Genomic DNA, 18,189 nt, shown 5'->3' on the forward strand with positions numbered 1-18,189 from the left:
GACTATAGAAAAAAGGGCGATTTATTGACGATAATTTGATTAGACAAGGTATGTCCCCCACTCTATACCCCCAAGTACAAACATAGCTCATTGATACTGAGAGCGCGCTGTGTTGTTTGCGCGCGAAACTTCGTTAGGGATTTTTATCAGCAGTGCGGTAGCTTAAAGGTACCTAAATGGTTTATAACTTTTATTTGAAACTGAGATCGCTCATGCTATGACTTCCTTTTACGTTATTGCTGAGGAAAAAGACAGCGACAAGAAGCAAGGAGATTCTGATTTCGAGAGTGAAAGTGACGATGAAGGCTTCGAAGACGCTGATCAAGATTTTGACTTCGTTCATAAGCCATCGCACAAACTTCGCAATGGTGTGAAGAAAATGCAAGAAATGGAAGTCGAAAACGGTCGATTTCGCCTTGGACGGGGCACAACCTATGTACGTGGTAGATTTGATGAGCGTTTTTCTTATCCTTGGTGGAGAGTGGAATTCGAATTGCACGCGTCGAAATCTTCGAAGAACGTCAAGCACGCTACTTCACTACCTTCGTACAGCATCCGAACGGACGATAATGTGGATAAAAGCTTGCTTTCGCAGTTCCTGACCAGGGGACTGAAAGTGAATGACCAACACGTCACAATGTTGTTAGAGTTTATTGAAATGAAAAATATTAAACCTACACTAGAGGATTTGGTTAAAAACCTGGAAAAATTTTCTGCAACTGGCAGAGTCGGCCACGATGTTGCTGAGCAGATTAGAGCGGCGCTGCAACATACGCGTAAGTTCAATTATGCTCTATTTTGATTTTGCTTATTTATTTAACCCTTCCACGTCCAAGATCTATTACAATTATCCAAGATCTATTACAATTTTCCTTATCTTTTCAGGTTCCTCTTTTTTTTTTTTCTTATTGTAAGAACCTTTTTTTTATGTGAACGGTATCCGGTCTTTTCGTCCAAGAATCTTTTCGTCGAAGTCTTTTCGTTAAAGTTACAACATTATTTTAAATTAAGTTGTAACGCAGTATATTTAAATAGATAGTGACAAAAATAAAGGCTTGCCGTTTAATTATTTCGCGCAAAAAAAAGGGAATATTAGGCTTGTTGTGAAGCGTCTGTTATGTTAAGTGTAACATCACTAGATGTCCGACATAACCAACAACATAGTCCAACACGATAAAGAAATAAAACTAAGCCAAAAATGACCCCAAATCTTCTCTGTGTATTTATCTTAATTCACGACGTTGAATTCGTAAGCGAGGATGGTGACTAAAGCTATCGGAACCAAAATGGAAACGGCTCGTACTAATAAGTTCTTTATATTTAACAATTATTCGCCGAAGGCGAGGTGAATATCGTCGAATAATCCCCTCGACTTCGTCTCGGGGGTTATTCGACAATATTCACCGAACCTGAGGCGAATAATTATTTTAGTATAATTTCAGAGCTGAACAACAGAGAAATTTCTAAAATCATATCATTTATTAACAATTTCTTTTAACATTTTATATAAACCATGTGGAGCAGTTTATATAGCGTCATATAAGGAACCGCTCAACCAATCAGATTGCTGGAAACTCTTTGCTCAGCTCTGAAATTATACTAAAACCTCATATAACCCTCTAGAAGTTATTTATTTGCTTCGAGAAAAGACTTAACAATTAGACGAACTGACTTAGATGAATAAAGTTTTGGACGATAAGACTTGGACAAAAAGACCATAATTCATGTGAACGTTCAGGCTGAGATTAACCAAAATTTCATGGACTTAACCTACTCAGGCTGAGATTCAGTTAAGAACATCTTTATTTTGCTCATTTTTTTTGTGAGAAGTGTAAATAAAAGTGGAAGACATAAATATATAAGTGTGGACTGACAGGACAATTAACTCAACCACTTACTTTATAGGGACATTTTTTTAACATTAACAGTGCAGTTTTCTCATTACACAATACACTGAAGAACAACTTAGTTTGTGATCAAACTTGATTTATATATTGATTCAGAAATACTATGCCACACAATGATGAGAACATGATAAGAATGTTTTCTGGCTAAAATTGCAAAAATGGAAGAAGAATGTTCAGTGGTGTAATAGATAGCAGTACATCTATAAATTGGAAGATTTTACACCACTAACTCAGTCTGTACATAGTGTTGCAAAATCTTCCAGTTTATAGACTGAGATAGCCACATGCTATGTTATTTTATGTATTCCCTTTGTTTAACCTTTTCAGTTCTACGAGGGACGAAAATTTCAGGATTAAAACAATATAAACAGACAAGTGATGAGATTAAAGGGAAATACTACAATAAGATGCAGTAGCAAATTCTCTGAACTACACTTTTTTTTTCTTCTGAGAACCTCCAATTTTGGGGGTGAGGCTGAACATGGGACCAAGGATAATTTGCACTAAAAAATATAAGTGAAAGTGTAGTGTGATCATCCGGGTGAGTGTAGTCCTGAGAAGGACTGTTGTCGGTGGTAGTGACTGATGTTTTGACAACTTGTGCAGAAGTCATCATCAGAGTCAAGTAAATAGTTGTTGTCAGTAGAATGTTCTTATTTCTGTTCTTGTAAGATGATTGGTCAGTTTTACTGACAACAACTATTCACTTGACTCTGATGATGACTTCTGCACAGGTTGTCGAAATGTCAGGTCACTACCACCGACAACAGTCCTTCTCAGGACTACACTCACCTGGACGATCAAACTACACTTTCACCGCCTCCTGGTTAGCTCAATGGATAGAGCGCCAGACTGTTGTGCGGGAGGTTGAGGGTTTGAGCCCCGGCTGGACCAACACTCAGGGTCTTAAAGTAATTGAGAAGAATTTGCTACCTTTCTATAACATCAAGAAATGGTTAGATATTCTAGTCTTCTCGGATAGGGACGGATAAATGGAGGTCCCGTCTCCTGCAGGGTTGGGGTCGGAGACGTTAATTTCCCACACACAAGATTACTGTGTGATGGATGTCCTCCCCTGGGGTGGGGAGGGTGGACTAGCACGAATGGTTCCTATGTTCCTTTCTAGTCCTTCCCACTGCAAAAATTAATGCAGTGAAAATGGAGTAAATTAAATACATGTTACCCCTGGGTTCAAGCCATTTAGTGCAAAAAAATATTAAGTTTCAAAATTTTAGAGGACAACAAATTATTAATTTTGGATTTCCAATCTCATCCATTTGAAAATAAGCTTGTTCCAAGTTTAGAATTTTACTATATTTGTTTTGACTGGATGGGTTTACAGACTCTGTTTTCCTCTAAAACAAAGCAATCAACCACGTCAGCAAATGTACATTTTCAGAAACCTGCCATGGGCTTGTTTTGATCAGAAGTATTTCAATACTTCAACTTAATAATCCACTGTGTCAGTGTTTTACGGTTTAACTGTAAAGTGTAATAATAATAATAATATTATAAGTATAATATAGTATTTCTGACCGCTTGCAGCCCAAGGCTGAATTACGGGTGCAGTTTTAAGGTTGAGAACAGACTTCAGCATATCAGGCGCCTCTGGCAGCCGCTTCATTCCATCGATCTCACCTTCCCATCCAGGGGAGGACATCCATCACACAGTAACCTCGTGTGTGGGAAATTAACGTCTCCTACCCCAACCCTGCAGTTGACGGGACCTCCATTTATTCGTCCCTATCTGAGAAGACTAGAATATCTAACCATTTCTTGATGTTATAGAAAGGCAGCAAATTCTTCTCAATTATTTTAAGACCCTGAGTGTTGGTCTGGCTGGGGCTCGAACCCTCAACCTCCTGCACAACAGTCCAGCGCTTTATCCATTGAGCTAACTGGGAGGTGGTGTATTTTTTCTTTAATTTACATTTTAACTTTATTGTCTCTACAGCAACTGGTAAAGCCTTTGCTGTACCTTATTTTACTGGGTATGCTCATCGGCTCTTTCCTCGTCGTGTTTGTTCCATCTTTGAGGAATATTCTATGGAAATGCTGGAAAAGCTCAATGAGGCACTGGATAAAGAACCCTGGGTTTTTGGTTACTGGAGGGTTCTCAAAGAGAGATTTGAGCTCTCAAGCTGTGAAGTAAAGCTAAAATCATTCCAAGACTGCAATTTACTTAACCAAATGCCAATTGCCAAGCAAGATGCATTGTGCATATATAATGCCCTATCAGGATTGATTCTCAAGGATGGCCATACTTTTGTAGAATTCAAGATGCTGAAGAAGATGGAGAAGTTAAAGGGAATCACTAACTGGAAAGAAAGTCTTGACTATTTAAAAGAAATCGATGTTGTAGGGACTTCCGAAAACCATCTGGGTGACAATCAGCATGTTTTTTTGACACACATTCGTCATTACGAAGAAGGAATTGCAAAACACGTGGCTGCAATCATGGATAAAAAACCTTGGTTGGATAATGTGAAGATTGATGAGAAAGTAGGTCCTGATTGTGCTGCATATCTTTAAAAAGTAGTTTTAAAACCCTTTAAACATAAAAAATGACCAACAAGTGTTTTCTCTGCACAATATAACTGCATTGGCAAGCATGAGGGTGCTGAGAATAAAGGTAAAAATATCAACTTGGGGATGCATTTTGACTTTAACACCAAATTCTCAACAGCTAAAGACATAAGTAATGCATTAGAGACCAAGGAGAATTGATTTTGAGAACCTGACAGAGAGAGGGTCAAGTTTCAGTACATGTGATTGTGAAAGAACCATACGGTTCATGTATCAGGTATGACCGAAAGGTCCTCCGATGTATGATGATAACATATTTGGGGGTAGGGGACATGCAAGTCAATTTTGTACAGGGTGCCCCTCCCTCCACCTTCCTGGTCAATAATAGTAGAAAGTGATTACATATATATGCTCAGGGATTTGGACCTACATGTTTTGTACCTTTCAGTTGAAGTGATACCTCTCATGCACGATGCACAATTGCACCCCCCCTGAAACTTCACATGTATTGACATGGCGCAGAGAAGACTAGAGAAGCGTTGAGGTTTAACTGTCTTTTACTGTTTCCTATGATTTTTCTACAACAGATATTTGATGGTGATGTAGACCAGATCCATGCAGCCCAACTCATATCAACAAAACCAGTTGCTGTACTCTCAGGCAGGGGTGGTTGTGGTAAGACATTTGTTGTGTCAGAAATCTTGAAGAAGGTACTAGAGGAAAAGAAGGAAAAGATCCTCCAAGAGAACCCTGTAAATTCAGTTGAAACAAACATAGACATTTGTGAAGACTACAGTGAGGTATTGGCTTTGGATCCATCTTGCACCCAATATTCAGAGCAAAATAAACCTTTAATCATTCAGGATTACACTGAACAGCATGAAACCACTGAACCTGATCCAGGCAGCAAGGAAGATGAAGTTTCATCTCACATTAAAAAGCAACTCAAAGAAGTTAATGAACAAGTTTTGTTGACTGCGCCAACTGGCAAGGCTGCCTCCATCTTAGGGAAAAGAATTGGGATTCCTGCACATACACTGCACTCAGTCATCTTCACATTTCTACACTGGAAAAATAAGGGTGGAGATCACAATGAGTGGAAATTCAGCAATGTTTGCCTTCTAGTGTGTGATGAATGTAGTCTGGTGTCTGTGAGGGTGTTCTACAAGCTGATCAGCATTTTGCATTGGCATGCCCAACTTCAACAGGTGATTCTCTTGGGGGATGTAAATCAACTTCCATCCATAGAGCCTGGGAATTTTCTGAGCGATGTTTTCCATGTGTTGGAGAAAGATGGCCTCTGCATCACTCTGCGAACTAACCACAGATCAGATTCGGAACTTATTGTTCAAAATGCTGGAAAAATATCTTTGCAGCAGATGCCACATTTTGATCCACAAAGAGGTTTCTTCTCAGTAAAATACAATGCAAATGCTGACTCTGATGGTAACAAGATCACTCAAGTTGTTAAAGGTGTTCTAAAAAATGAGGGAAACCCTTTTGTCCTGCCTAAACCTGACGAATCTCAATTTGTGGCATTTCGGCGTAATGACTGTGACAATATTAATGAAATATGTGCCCAGCATTTCAGCAAACACCCCATCAAAGACCACCGTGGGAAACTGAAATTTGAAGTTGGAGACAAAGTCTGTGTGAGGCGTAACGTGGTATGTCTTGATGAATACGATAAGAAAACAGTCAAAATTTGCAATGGAGAGATATTCTTCATTCAGGAAGTCATTCAGGAACAAGATGAAAGGAACAAAAGGAAAATGTTCTTCTGTCTAGACAATGGCGAAAAGAAAATAAAGATTGATTTCAGGACACTGAAATCAGCCAAACTGAGTCATGCCTGGGCAAGAACCATTCACACATTCCAGGTAAGAGCTCTTTCTAGCAAACTGGAAAATAAGATGTAACTTTCAGATTTAAAGGAGTTTCTTTCACTAAACAATCCTTACATCTGATTCTGATGCTAGGTGTCGTGGTTTTCAATCTAGTTTTGAAAGTTGTTCAGAATTGTTTTGGTTTTTCCTCACCTTTGATGTTGTGACTGGTCTGATAGACTTACACAGGCCTCTCAGCCAATCAGATGTAGAACAAATAGCAATAAGGCTTGGTCTCTTGCCCTCACCCGACACGCACGCACGCACGCACGCACGCACACACACACACACACACATAAATATATAAATGCCAGGAGAGAACAGGAGGATAAACTTTCAACTGGTCCAACTGTAGATTAAATTTACAGTCAGACCAGTTGTATACAATACAATACAATATTCTTTATTTAACGAAGGTGACGTAATTAACCCAATGAGTTATCTAACTTACGGCCTTCACAGCAAACCCACCACCCCACCCCAGGGGAGGACATCCGTCACACAGTAATCTCGTGTGTGGGAAATTAACGTCTCCTACCCCAACCCTGCAGGAGACGGAACCTCCATTTATTCGTCCCTATCCTAGAAGACTAGAATATCTAACCATTTCTTGATGTTTTTTGAAAGGCAGCAAATTCTTCTCAATTATTTTAAGACCTTGAGTGTTGGTCCGGCCGGGGCTCGAACCCTCGACCTCCCGCACAACAGTCCAGCGCACTATCCATTGGGCTAACTGGGCGGCGGCAGCGTTCTCTCTGATGTCAGTTATTGATAAATTCACGTGGTGGTATAGTAACCTTCAAATCCTGAAGTTATATATATATATATATAACAACTGATGAAGGTCTCGGACCGAAACGTTTTTTATTAAACTTTTTAGACTTTTTATTGAGTATATGTCTTCCTTCGCTCGAAGTTGTCCGTCCTCGTGTGCCACACTACTTCTATATCTATTATATATATATTCAATCTGTCTGACGAGTGCGAAGGCACGAAACTCAGAGTTACAGGGAATCATGTGTGTTTCATTTTAGTCAGTTTGAATAGTATTTCGAGCAACACTCGTGTATTGAGCACTTTCTAGCAGCATTTACGACGATTTCTCACAATTATATAGGAAGTCATAAAGGAATACATAAAAGTAGAGTGCAATATATGTTGAGTTAGAAAAATTCAAAGACTACACTTTCATCCCTGCAAGCCTATTTCGTGATTGCTCACTTGTTGGGGAATAAACATCGCAACCTAATTGTATTCTCAGGATTTAAAGTTAAACATTGAAAATTATTTTTGAAAGATGTTAAAGGGTCAATGTCTGGGTATGAATAACAGTAACAAAGGGACTTTACACCCAGCCCACCCCTCCCCTAACTCAACAACAGTCAACTGATAACAAGTTTGGTTAGGGGAGGGATGGGTGGACAGTTGCTCAGATACTGATCCATTTATTTTCGGATTCTGTTGGTCGGCCTTTTCATCAAATCTAACGCAACGCCACTTTTTTATTAGGGCTCAGAGTGTGACACGATTGTCTATGTGGTGGGAAATCCGTGTTACCAGAACTGGCAGCATGTGTACACAGCAGTCACCCGTGGCGTGCGGCAAGTTATAATGATATACAAACATAGCTCCTTGTTGCGTGCCGTGACGTCACACCCTGTACCACGTAAGACTAAATTAAAGGAAGACATAAAGAAAGCTTTGAGATGCCGATTTAGGCCTAATATGCATGATGGAATGAGTACCAACGCCCAAATTGGCCTAGATTCTGGAGTTGGTGTCGAGAATACGTTTCCTCTTCTGCCCGCTGATGACATGAAAGAAGCCGCTGTAAATTCAGTACTAGAGGCTCATGGCGAAGACCAAAAGCGGGTATCAGAGAAGTCTTTTCCACAAGCAACACCCTCGACCAGCGATCTAAGATGTTCAACTGATTTTTTTATCTCAAAAAAAAATCTGAATATCAGGAAGCATAGGAAGGAGCAAGGAGACACGAGCTACGCTCCTGCTTCACAGAGAAGTAGGTCTTCTCGTGAATTGGCTGCAGACCACCGTCAGGAAATGGCTGTAAATGCTTCAGATGCCAGAGACCCGCAAAAGATATCTGTTGGTTCCCCTCAGCGGTGGAATAGTGGCTTTGAAGTCGTTGTTGAAAGTCCAAGCCACAAAAGGAAACATCCAGAAAACACCAAACAGGACGGACAGGAAATCTTGGACGCAAAGATTTTTCAGAGCCCGATACTGAAAAGAAAGTACCCTGAGGGTACCACTCTTTTATCTCCTCCGCAGACTCCACCGTGCCTTAGGAAATTCCCATCGTCCCTTTCATCTGTTAGCCCCTTGAGTCAGACTTCAACAGAAATCCAGCAAGCTGCTGATAAGAACACAGCTACAACAGGAACTACTGCAAAATACAACGGCCATTGCAAGGTCTGCAAACGTCCAGTTCGTGCAGGCAAAGACCAAATTATTTATCATTTTAAGGGCTCCAGCAAATCTTGGATTCATGTTAAGTGCTCAACCAGTGATACGCAAAAGGGACCAGTATAAGCGTCAAAAAGATGATGATATCGGGGTTTAAATGGTTGATGAAATCTCTCCCGTCGGCAGTTAAAGTAGTTCTTAGAGTTTGTAACAGTTACCGACGTTCATTTGTATTACAAATGAGATTTCGTTGCTGGGACGTATCAAAATGTTTAGGAAATATTGTTTGGTGGGTTCTACTGTTGGAATATTATTCTTTTTTCCTTGAAAATTTGAACGGGAAATTTGTCTCGCAGAATATATCCTGATTGGTCGCCCAATAAGCGCAAAATTTTACTTGTTTTAACTTTTCTATATGCTTTTGTGATTTATTTTATAGACTTCTTATTACAGTTCTTTCACCCATGATTTATTTTTAAGTCTTCCTCTATAGTGGAGCACGCTCAGCAAAGCCTCATACCGTTAAAAAAAATAGTGGTAGTAATAACCTATTAAGCCTGGAAAATTTGGTTCAATAATACATGGAGAAGACACTTTTTGTAGTTTAATTTTTTTAGGAAGATCTTACCCATTCGCGCGTTTTGCGATCTATGTTCCCATCAATAATTGCATGCTGTTCTTTGAACGGCTGAAATCCTTCGAATTCAGCGAGAGGATTTTAAAATTGTTGGTGTACGTTTGTGCTCCAACCTGTGTCTAAAAAAGAAAAAATGAATAAAGGAGGAAAGTTTCTAAAGAAACTGTGATGGTGCGTTGGTGGGGGTAACAAGGTAACTTGGTTTTATCAACTGAGTTGTAAATGTAAATTGGCCACCATTAAGGGTTTGTAAGCAGGATTAAAAAAAAACCGCTTAAATCAAGTGAAATCGGTAAAATAGCGACACCAGGAGCAAACAACACACGTATGGAATAAGGTAAGCAATTTTTAATATTTTCCCCTTTAACTATCTCTATGGATATCTTGTATAAAATCCCATACAAATCCTTATAAATCGATATGCAAATTGTGTTCCTTATGTGGTTCTCAAAGAGAGCTTGGACCGCCTGTGTTAACATATTTAGCGTTCTTGCATGACAAAACTCTTAAAAATTCCCGTGAGTTAAAGAGACCACGTGACCTTACGAGTTACAAACGGAAGCGCGGGAAAATATGAACATTGTTCATGTAAGTGTCCGCAGTTTACCCTCATAATTTTGAGTTCCGAATGATACATTTTTCGGAAATTTTTAATCTTTGGAAGACGTTTACATCATGGCGAGCTTTCGAGGCTACTTTCTACCTGAAAAAAGAAACTCAAACGGAGATGGAGAGGACTCCGAAGTGGAAAGTGAAAGTGACAATGAAGATTTCGAGAACCCAGATTATCACGACATCGTTAACACTACCTGTGGAAGATACAAGTTCTATAACCCATCGAGGACCCGGTATGTCACAGAAAGGCTGAGAGAACTCAAAGAACTGGATGGGCGACTTCAACCAAAGGGAGAAAAACTTGTGCGCGCTAGATTTGATCGAATGTTTACGCACCCTTGGTGGATGGCTGAAATGATAATGAAAGGAAGTTCTCAAACGCAGAAGAGCATTCCGTCCTATAGCATTCGATCTGACGATGGGGTCAATAAATCTTTGATTTCTTTGTTTCTGACGCAGGGATGCCGTGTCCAGGAACAACATGCCTTTGCGATTTTGGACTTCTTCGAAAATAGAAATCTCAGGACGACGTTTGATTGTCTATCGGAAAACATAACGGAATTCGAACGCAGTAGTGACATCGACAATGATATTGTCAAACAGATTCGGAAAAGTTTAACCTCCACGGGTAAGTCGTACAGTGACTGTTGATATTTCGAATGTTGGCCTCTGGTTTGTTGTGATTTGTTGTTGGCGTGCCATAATGACTTAACGGCTACCTTTGCGTCGGCACAATGGGAGATTCTTACAGGTTATATTTACTCGTGATCACAGTTTTTATTGCACAAGATCGTCGTTATTACAACACTTCGTTCCGCAATAAAATTAACACAATCTTGAGTAGGAAGTCTCAGAAGCCTTTTAAGGCTTATCTGGGAGACCCCCTTTATTACCTGATACTGACAAGTCTGATGGTCTATGATCTACAGATCCTGTACATTGATTTGCATTTACGTATATATGACTTGTGTTACATTGATATTGAATATCCTTCTATAAACTATTCCTGAGATTATGACTTTTTAATTATTGCTTAAAAGTTGATTTAAACAGGATATTTTTAGGTCACTTGGTAAATTGTTATAATATATACGTATCAACTCCTTTGAAGCTAATGCTTAATTTTCTGAGGTTTGTTTTAATACAAGGCTTGGCTTAGATAGCCAGTAACAAAATGACTCAACGGCTACTTTTCTATTTATTTATTTATTTATAATCATATTTAGCCAGGGGCATCCAATTTAGCAGGGCTAGTTTTAATGGAGCCCTTTCAGATTTAATTTTTTAAAATTTGAGGTTTTAACTCTCTGTTTGGTGTCCAAGGTTATTCAAGAACTATGAGCTCACCAATATAGTTAACAAGATCAGTTTTTATTTGAATGCTTTTGGTTACTACTCAAAGTGTAAAGAGATAGTCTTTGAGGGAATCAAACATAAACTGAAAGGTCATAAGAATGAAGGAAATTATCACAAATTAATGAGGCTCGATTTGCTTAGAAAAATTCTTCTTATCAGCACTGCAGGATTTATAGAGGTAGAGAACAGTACAAAGATTATGCCTACTGTTGTTGGGGTGTATTGTGGTTATCAGCAGCCATCCAGGGGGGTTGACCTCTGGGGACCCAGTAGCATGCTCAATGCCACTCTGTCAAACACATGTTAAAGCCTGTGGGGAAGGGATATTAACAAAAATTGATGGATATTTCCACTCTTGGAACTGGAGGGGCCTCTGCCATGTTTAAGCTGAGAGCAGTGAAGTCTCAAAAGGTATAAACAAACCTGAAATAAAGCCCAAACACCAGTTTATACAAACAAAAAGATTGTAACGAACTGGCTGGACGAAAATTTCTTTATTCCACTGTTGAAGAGTGTTTCAATTGTTTCCTTTTTACACCTGTTAAATATATCTCGGTGATAACAAGTGAAATGTGAATCAACTGGTCTGTGGTGGTCATTTGCCTTTAAAAGTGCCAGCTGGGATAAACAATGGATCATTGAAAGTATCTGTGCAACTGAGCATCCATCCCTCCCCCAACCCAACATTAACCCTTGTTATCAGTTGACTGTTATTGGGTTAGGGGAGGGGTAGGTGCACAGTTGTAGTATCTGTGCAACTGAGCACCCATCCCTCCCCTAACCCAACATTAACCCTTACTTGTTATCAGTTGACTGTTATTGGGTTAGGGGAGGGGTAGGTGCACAGTTGTAGTATCTGTGCAACTGAGCACCCATCCCACCCCCAACCCAACATTAACCCTTACTTGTTATCAGTTGACTGTTATTGGGTTAGGGGAAGGGTAGGTGCACAGTTGTAGTATCTGTGCAACTGAGCACCCATCCCTCCCCTAACCCAACATTAACCCTTACTTGTTATCAGTTGACTGTGTTTGGGTTTTAGGAGGGGTACATGTCAGTGAGCAGTTGCTCAGATACTGATATATTTCACAGCTACATCTGTAACTTTTATCTTGTCATCCTCTGATATAGATTTTCTTATGATTGTTGGATGAGGTATGTCTTCTATAAAAAGGTCTAACATAGAAAACCATGGAAATTAAACATGATATATATATATATATATTGCATCACATAAATATTTTTCCATTTTTTTCTCAGCCACAGGGAAAGCTTTCTTAGTACCAGAGCTTACAAAGATTGCTCATCGGTTATTTCCTCATCACACAGATGCACTATTCTCATCAACAAGCCTAGAAGTGCTAAAATGCATTGAGCAAGCAGTTAGAAATGAACCATGGATTCTTGGCTACCAAAAGGTCCTTCAAGGAAAGTTTGGCATTTCAGGGTGCGAAGCCAAGTTGGCTGCATTTATTGACTGTGGACTTCTTACAGCTATGCCAGTTGTGAAGCGTGATGCCCTCTATATTTACAATGCCCTATGTAAGTTAACCTATAAAGAGGGTCACACCTTTGTGCCTCTGTGTCTTTTGAAATGTGGTAGGTGGTACAACAAGCCTGTTGCACCTGGACCTTATCAGGTAACCAAGTGGGATGAAAGCTTAACTTATCTCTTGGAGATTTATGCTTTGGGAATGTCCGGTAATACATTTGAAGATGAATGCTCAGTGTTTTTACCGCATATCCATGGCTATGAGAAAAGCATTGTAAGAGATATCTGCACTGTCAGGAATGGAATGCCTTGGGTTAATTACATGGAGATAGATGAAAAGGTAAGTACATGTTACTGTCAATCAAACAGGGGTGGACTGGTTCATCAATATTCAAGCAATAAACAAAAGGAGACTAGACATGTCTTCTTTTCATAATGACAAAGATCCCTTCCTCAAATTGACAGCTTACAATTAGAATTATTGCATGACTAATTTCATTGAAATTTAGTGTGGCACTTTTATAACAATTGATAGAGTTTTACTTATAGCCAGGTGCTGTTTTTTGTTTAAGCTTTTTATTTTAATTTCATATAAAATTTGAAGATTTACTTACATGTATATGGTGCTGGTTAGAATGGCGGGACCTCAGTCATACAAATCTCTTCACATTTTGGAAATAATTTAAAACTGTCATCACCACTTGAAATGTATTTCTTTATCCAAGTGATAAATTTGGAATTTTTGTCTCTAATTTGGACAAGGATCTATTTAGAACTGGGAGCATTTGAGTTATTACTGTGTACCCATCAAGGTCCATTTAGGGCAATAATGTAACAGAGTTTGTTGGTGACAATCCTCCAAATTGGGGAAAATTCCTAAAATCCAACCATGTACACTGCTATTTAGTAAATAATGATGCAAAAGGGAAAATCAAAAGCATTTATGGTTTGTACTGTATTTACCTTTCCCTGAAAAGGTCAATGTTTTACTCTTCAAGCGATATGCCTTTATTTTCTTGTAGCTGTTTAATGGAGATCAAGACCAGATTAGGGCTGCACACCTCATAACCCAAAAACCTGTGGTGGTCCTGTCAGGGAGGGGTGGCTGTGGCAAAACACATGTTGTTTCAACAGTTTTGTCAAAAGTCTTGGAGCTGGAAGAAAGTCAGATGTCAGGTGATCAGTGTGACCACCAGGAGACTTCTGGAAAGTTGCAACCATCTGAGTCCATTCTGCTTACAGCGCCAACTGGCCGAGCAGCTTCAATTCTGGGGAAACGGACTGGCATTGAGGCATACACCCTACACTCTGTAATCTTCAGTTATTTCCATTGGCTTAAGGAAGTAAAGGAAAAACAAAACGAGTCTACTTGGAAATTTTCAGACGTAAATCTCCTTGTTTGTGATGAATGTTCACTCATTTCTGTGAAGAGTTTCTCCACCCTACTGAACATACTTTTGAAGAAAACTGCCCTCCAACAGATTATTTTGCTGGGAGATGTCAACCAGCTACCATCTATTGAACCAGGAAACTTCCTGAGTGATGTTTATCATGCACTTGAACAAAATGATTGCGCAATCACGCTGAGAACTAATCACAGGGCAGAATCTCAATTGATTGTTGAGAATGCAAGAAGGATTTCCCAACAAGAAATGCCTATCTTTCCTGATGATTGCAAAAAGGGATTCATCTCCTTACCCTATCAATCAAGGAAAACAAAAAATGGTCAGGAATCTGATGGCTTCAGGGAAACAGAGATTGTGAAAGACTTACTGAACAACAAAATAAGTGCAGTGCCATCACTGGAACCTCGCAACTCACAGTTCATTACCTTTCGACGACTGGACTGTTTGAAAATTAATGAGCTGTGTTGTAAACATTACGAAAATCACTCCTTGAAGACCCCAGAGGGAAAGATGATTTCAGAATTGGTGATAAAGTATGCATCAGAAAGAACAAGGAGTGCTTTGATGCTGGCACGGAGACTGAAGTGAAATTATCCAATGGGGAAATTTTCTTTATTGAAAACATCAGTGTAGAAAAGGACAACCGAGGAACAAAAATTACATACTTTGTTCTCGATGATGGGCAGAAGATGGTGAAAGTGGACATAAAGTCATTGAAGAGTGCTAAACTGTGCCATGCTTGGGCAAAGACTATTCATACTTTCCAGGTACTATCAACAATTTAAGTAGCAGGTAGTTATTTACTAGAGCAAGACCATCTTGTTCTTCTCAGATTCTTAAGGCCACAATGTGATCGAATCGATGAAATCAGAAGCTATTAGAATTCCTCTCCTATTTTTCACCCCTGTACAAAAAAAAAAGAAAAAACAGTTCGATGTTAAAAATTCACTTTCTTCTTTTATGAACCAGCCCTGGCTTTGAGTAGTGGCTACAGCTTTGCATGTTTTCCCTTAATCTACAAATACCGATTTGGATGCCAACTTCGTAGATTTTTTATACAACGATCTGACCCCTTCCCTTATCAGTTCGGTTTCACTGATTTTGCTGATCTCGAAAAATCTATAGTCTGACCGTTCTGTAGTGCTTAGTTATCTGAACTTATATTTTCCCGCAGATGGTAAAAAAGCTTATTTTAAATTACATATCTTCGTTTGTGTTTTGCAGGGTTCAGAGACTGATAAAATAGTTTATGTCCTGGGTAGTCCCAGCTTTCAAAACTGGCAGCACGTCTACACCGCTGTCACTCGAGGCGTCAGACAAGTAATAATGGTCTATGACCCCGACCATTTAAGAAAAGTGGTGACAGTATCCAAGCCAAAAGAGAGACACACGAAGCTCAGAGAATTGCTCTCTAAAGAAATAAAACAAGCGTCCTTTTCTTCGTCTAAAGAAAAAGTAAGTGGTGCAAGCGTTGTTGGCACAAGTGGCGGTACAAGTGTGACAGGAGACAAAACTCCTCAAGCATCAGAGGGAAGAGTTTTTGGTAGTGGTGCTCCTCCTACACCACCAAAAATACCAATCCAGAAACCTGCCTCGTCTCCAAAACTTCATTCCACCAACTCTCCTCGAAAGAGACCGTGCGATAAATCTGAAGGTACCCCCGCGAAAGGGAGAAGAGGGTCCCTTACCGCAAAATTTGATCAGATCTGTCACCTGTGCAAGAGGCCAATTAAGGCAAGAGTGGATGAAATAACCTACATCAACAATGGACCAAGCAAAAAGTGGGTACACGAAGGTTGTGCCTAGTCAAGGTACGGTTTCGCCATTTGTTTGAGACTTCAGATTTTGATCTGTATGTTAGTTGAAGTTACATGGTGGGTCAGTTGCCGTCAAATTTCATCCCAGAGCGCTTTTCCATTAAATGTCGTTATAGCAATACCAAAGTAATAAAACATTGGTAATGAGAAGAGAAAATTGTAGGGAGCCAAAGAGAACTCAGCAGAAAGCAGTTATGTAAGCGATCTGAAGCGCGTTAAATTAAAACGTATAGTAGGTGAGCAAGTCGCGATTGGTTATAGCCTTGTCTCTATTTGTTTGCTAGACAAATCTCAAGAGCGCGGTTTGTTTTCTTTATTATTTTTTTTCCCCACAAATAATTCTATTTAGCCTTTCCGGTAAGGGAAGGTTAAGGAAAGTGAGGTTACCTGTTGTTTATTCCAAGAAATGAGACGCGTGTTTCCGATTTTCCGAGAAGGATCGGAGTCAATCGACTCCAAAGTCTTCTGTTGATTAATCTTTCTTTACATGGTTTTCTCTCGTCAAAAAGTGTTTAAAAGGTGCCACATTTTGAGGGTAAATTTTATGTGTGGCTCAGCGGCGCTTGAGAGTGTGAGGGATCTACGATGAATGCAGCTTTTGTTTCAGTCTGTTAATACTTAGTTATCTATTCTGAATAATTTAAGAACTTGCCCTACTTGGTGTGAGAAGAGGGGCAGTGTTTGACAGCGAATCTCCTCCTTCGTTTTCAGACATTCGTTGGCTCCTGGTCGCCTGAGCGTTACGAGAACATGACTTCATTCTCTTGGTGAATTGATAGCACGTGCAGAGGCCATCAAAGCGGATTTCGTCTCAGGTGTGAAAGAAGTACCCTCCGTTCCGCTGAAAGGCAAACGGATGGCACCGCGCCAAGAAAAGAGCAAGTCAATCATTCAAACATTGAAGAGTGCCGCATAAGGTCCAAGCTGTCCACAAATGTTCATAGTGACCTGTAACGGAATTTTTACCACAAATGAAAGTAATGTCGCAATCTGATTGGCCAATTTGCCGCTACCGATAAGAGTACAGACAACGCTGCTAGCGTCAACGTGCCACGCAACGTGTCCCACATTGAAAGAATCGTTTTATTTTACGTCGATATTGTGGTGAAAAACGAATCGATAGTTGTTTAGCGTGGCCTATACTCTTATCGACTCTTATCGGATGGACCACGTTAAAACACTGTCGATTTGTTAAACTCAACTACCACAAAACAATGTGCGTACTCCCTACTTCGTCGAGAAAGAAACACCAAAAATTATTAATGATTAGGAAGGACTAGTAACACTTACTGAACGCTATTTTAAAACACTTCTTGTCCACGCTGTTTTCATGCGTTTTGTTCTTTGTCGGTCTTAGTCTCAGTTTAAGTTGGGAACCCGAATCGAGCTAATCTGAAGTTTAAGTTACCAGAACGCAAGTCCCGTCACAGGACAGAAGATCAGATATTTAAGTGAAAATGCATCAGTACATTTAACACAGTTGATTACAAGTAAAGCTGTCTCTGTTTAGAAGAGTCAGTCTGAAATGCAAATATTTTACCCCTTTGCTTTACATGTATTGTTTTTACCACGTACAGTTATTTCACGTGGGATTAATTTATATTTCTCTGGTCACACTAAAAAGGGATTTAATCGATACAAACGATTCATTGTACCTTTTTGACTAAAACAATTTCAAAATATCTAATTACTTTGTTTTGTTTAAATAAGGAATTAGAAAGGAAGAGAAAACATTTCGCCCCCTTTAAGATGATCCTGCCAAGCCATAAATTCTATACTTCATTAGGAGTAAGGCGCGAGCTAACGCAGGGCACATTATCACAATCATCAGGAGGGTAATTCTTATCTTCAAAGATCTGAACGGATGATGTTGACTTCTTTCCTTTCCATCTGTGCTGTCTAAGGCGTTTAGCTGACGGAAAATTCAAATGCTTGCTATTGTTTTCGTTGGCACAGGGCGCTTCGCTTCCCTTTGATGACGAATAATCATTTGGCATTAGGTGACCTGCTAAAGGGCTCTCCTCATCTTCTGCCCATGCTAAAAAAGGCTCGAATTTTCTTCCGCTGTTATTTGTCATGACTCGTCTGAATCGGGGCTTAGCAAAACTAGCAATGAGTAAAGG

General features: G+C 39.6%; 2 protein-coding genes and 1 long non-coding RNA gene across 3 annotated transcripts; 2 read left to right on the plus strand and 1 right to left on the minus strand.

The window, feature by feature from the left end:
• The first annotated feature begins 103 nt into the window (after nucleotides 1-103).
• On the plus strand, nucleotides 104-9,546 carry LOC111334786 (DNA helicase B). Its single transcript, XM_088731626.1, has 4 exons — nucleotides 104-776; nucleotides 3,862-4,409; nucleotides 5,021-6,313; nucleotides 7,829-9,546. Exons 1-4 carry the CDS (start codon nucleotides 218-220, stop codon nucleotides 8,867-8,869), a joined length of 3,441 nt encoding a protein of 1,146 aa, XP_088587752.1. The 5' UTR covers nucleotides 104-217; the 3' UTR covers nucleotides 8,870-9,546.
• Nucleotides 9,547-9,928: 382 nt separating this feature from the next.
• Nucleotides 9,929-17,753, plus strand: LOC111333829 (DNA helicase B). The gene is given in 6 exon segments (XM_022939455.2): nucleotides 9,929-10,623; nucleotides 12,612-13,183; nucleotides 13,866-14,757; nucleotides 14,760-15,016; nucleotides 15,474-16,060; nucleotides 16,778-17,753. Coding segments are annotated over 5 exon segments (2,871 nt in total). The 5' UTR covers nucleotides 9,929-10,055; the 3' UTR covers nucleotides 16,056-16,060; nucleotides 16,778-17,753.
• Nucleotides 15,011-16,848, minus strand: LOC148725645 (uncharacterized). Its single transcript, XR_015991139.1, has 2 exons — nucleotides 16,724-16,848; nucleotides 15,011-15,153 (listed from the first exon to the last, which is right to left on the minus strand). It is a non-coding gene; the product is annotated as an uncharacterized LOC148725645 (long non-coding RNA).
• Nucleotides 17,754-18,189: the final 436 nt, after the last annotated feature.

This window comes from Stylophora pistillata, chromosome 8 (assembly GCF_964205215.1).
Source record: "Stylophora pistillata chromosome 8, jaStyPist1.2, whole genome shotgun sequence".
In the NCBI taxonomy this organism is placed as follows: domain Eukaryota; kingdom Metazoa; phylum Cnidaria; class Anthozoa; order Scleractinia; family Pocilloporidae; genus Stylophora; species Stylophora pistillata.

Coding starts and splice junctions, on each gene's coding strand:
- LOC111334786 (XM_088731626.1), top strand. CDS start 218: ATGACTTCCTTTTACGTTATTGCTGAGGAAAAAGACAGCGACAAGAAG. Junction 4,410..5,020: donor ATGTGAAGATTGATGAGAAA/GTAGGTCCTGAT, acceptor TTTCTACAACAG/ATATTTGATGGTGATGTAGA. Junction 6,314..7,828: donor GAACCATTCACACATTCCAG/GTAAGAGCTCTT, acceptor CTTTTTTATTAG/GGCTCAGAGTGTGACACGAT.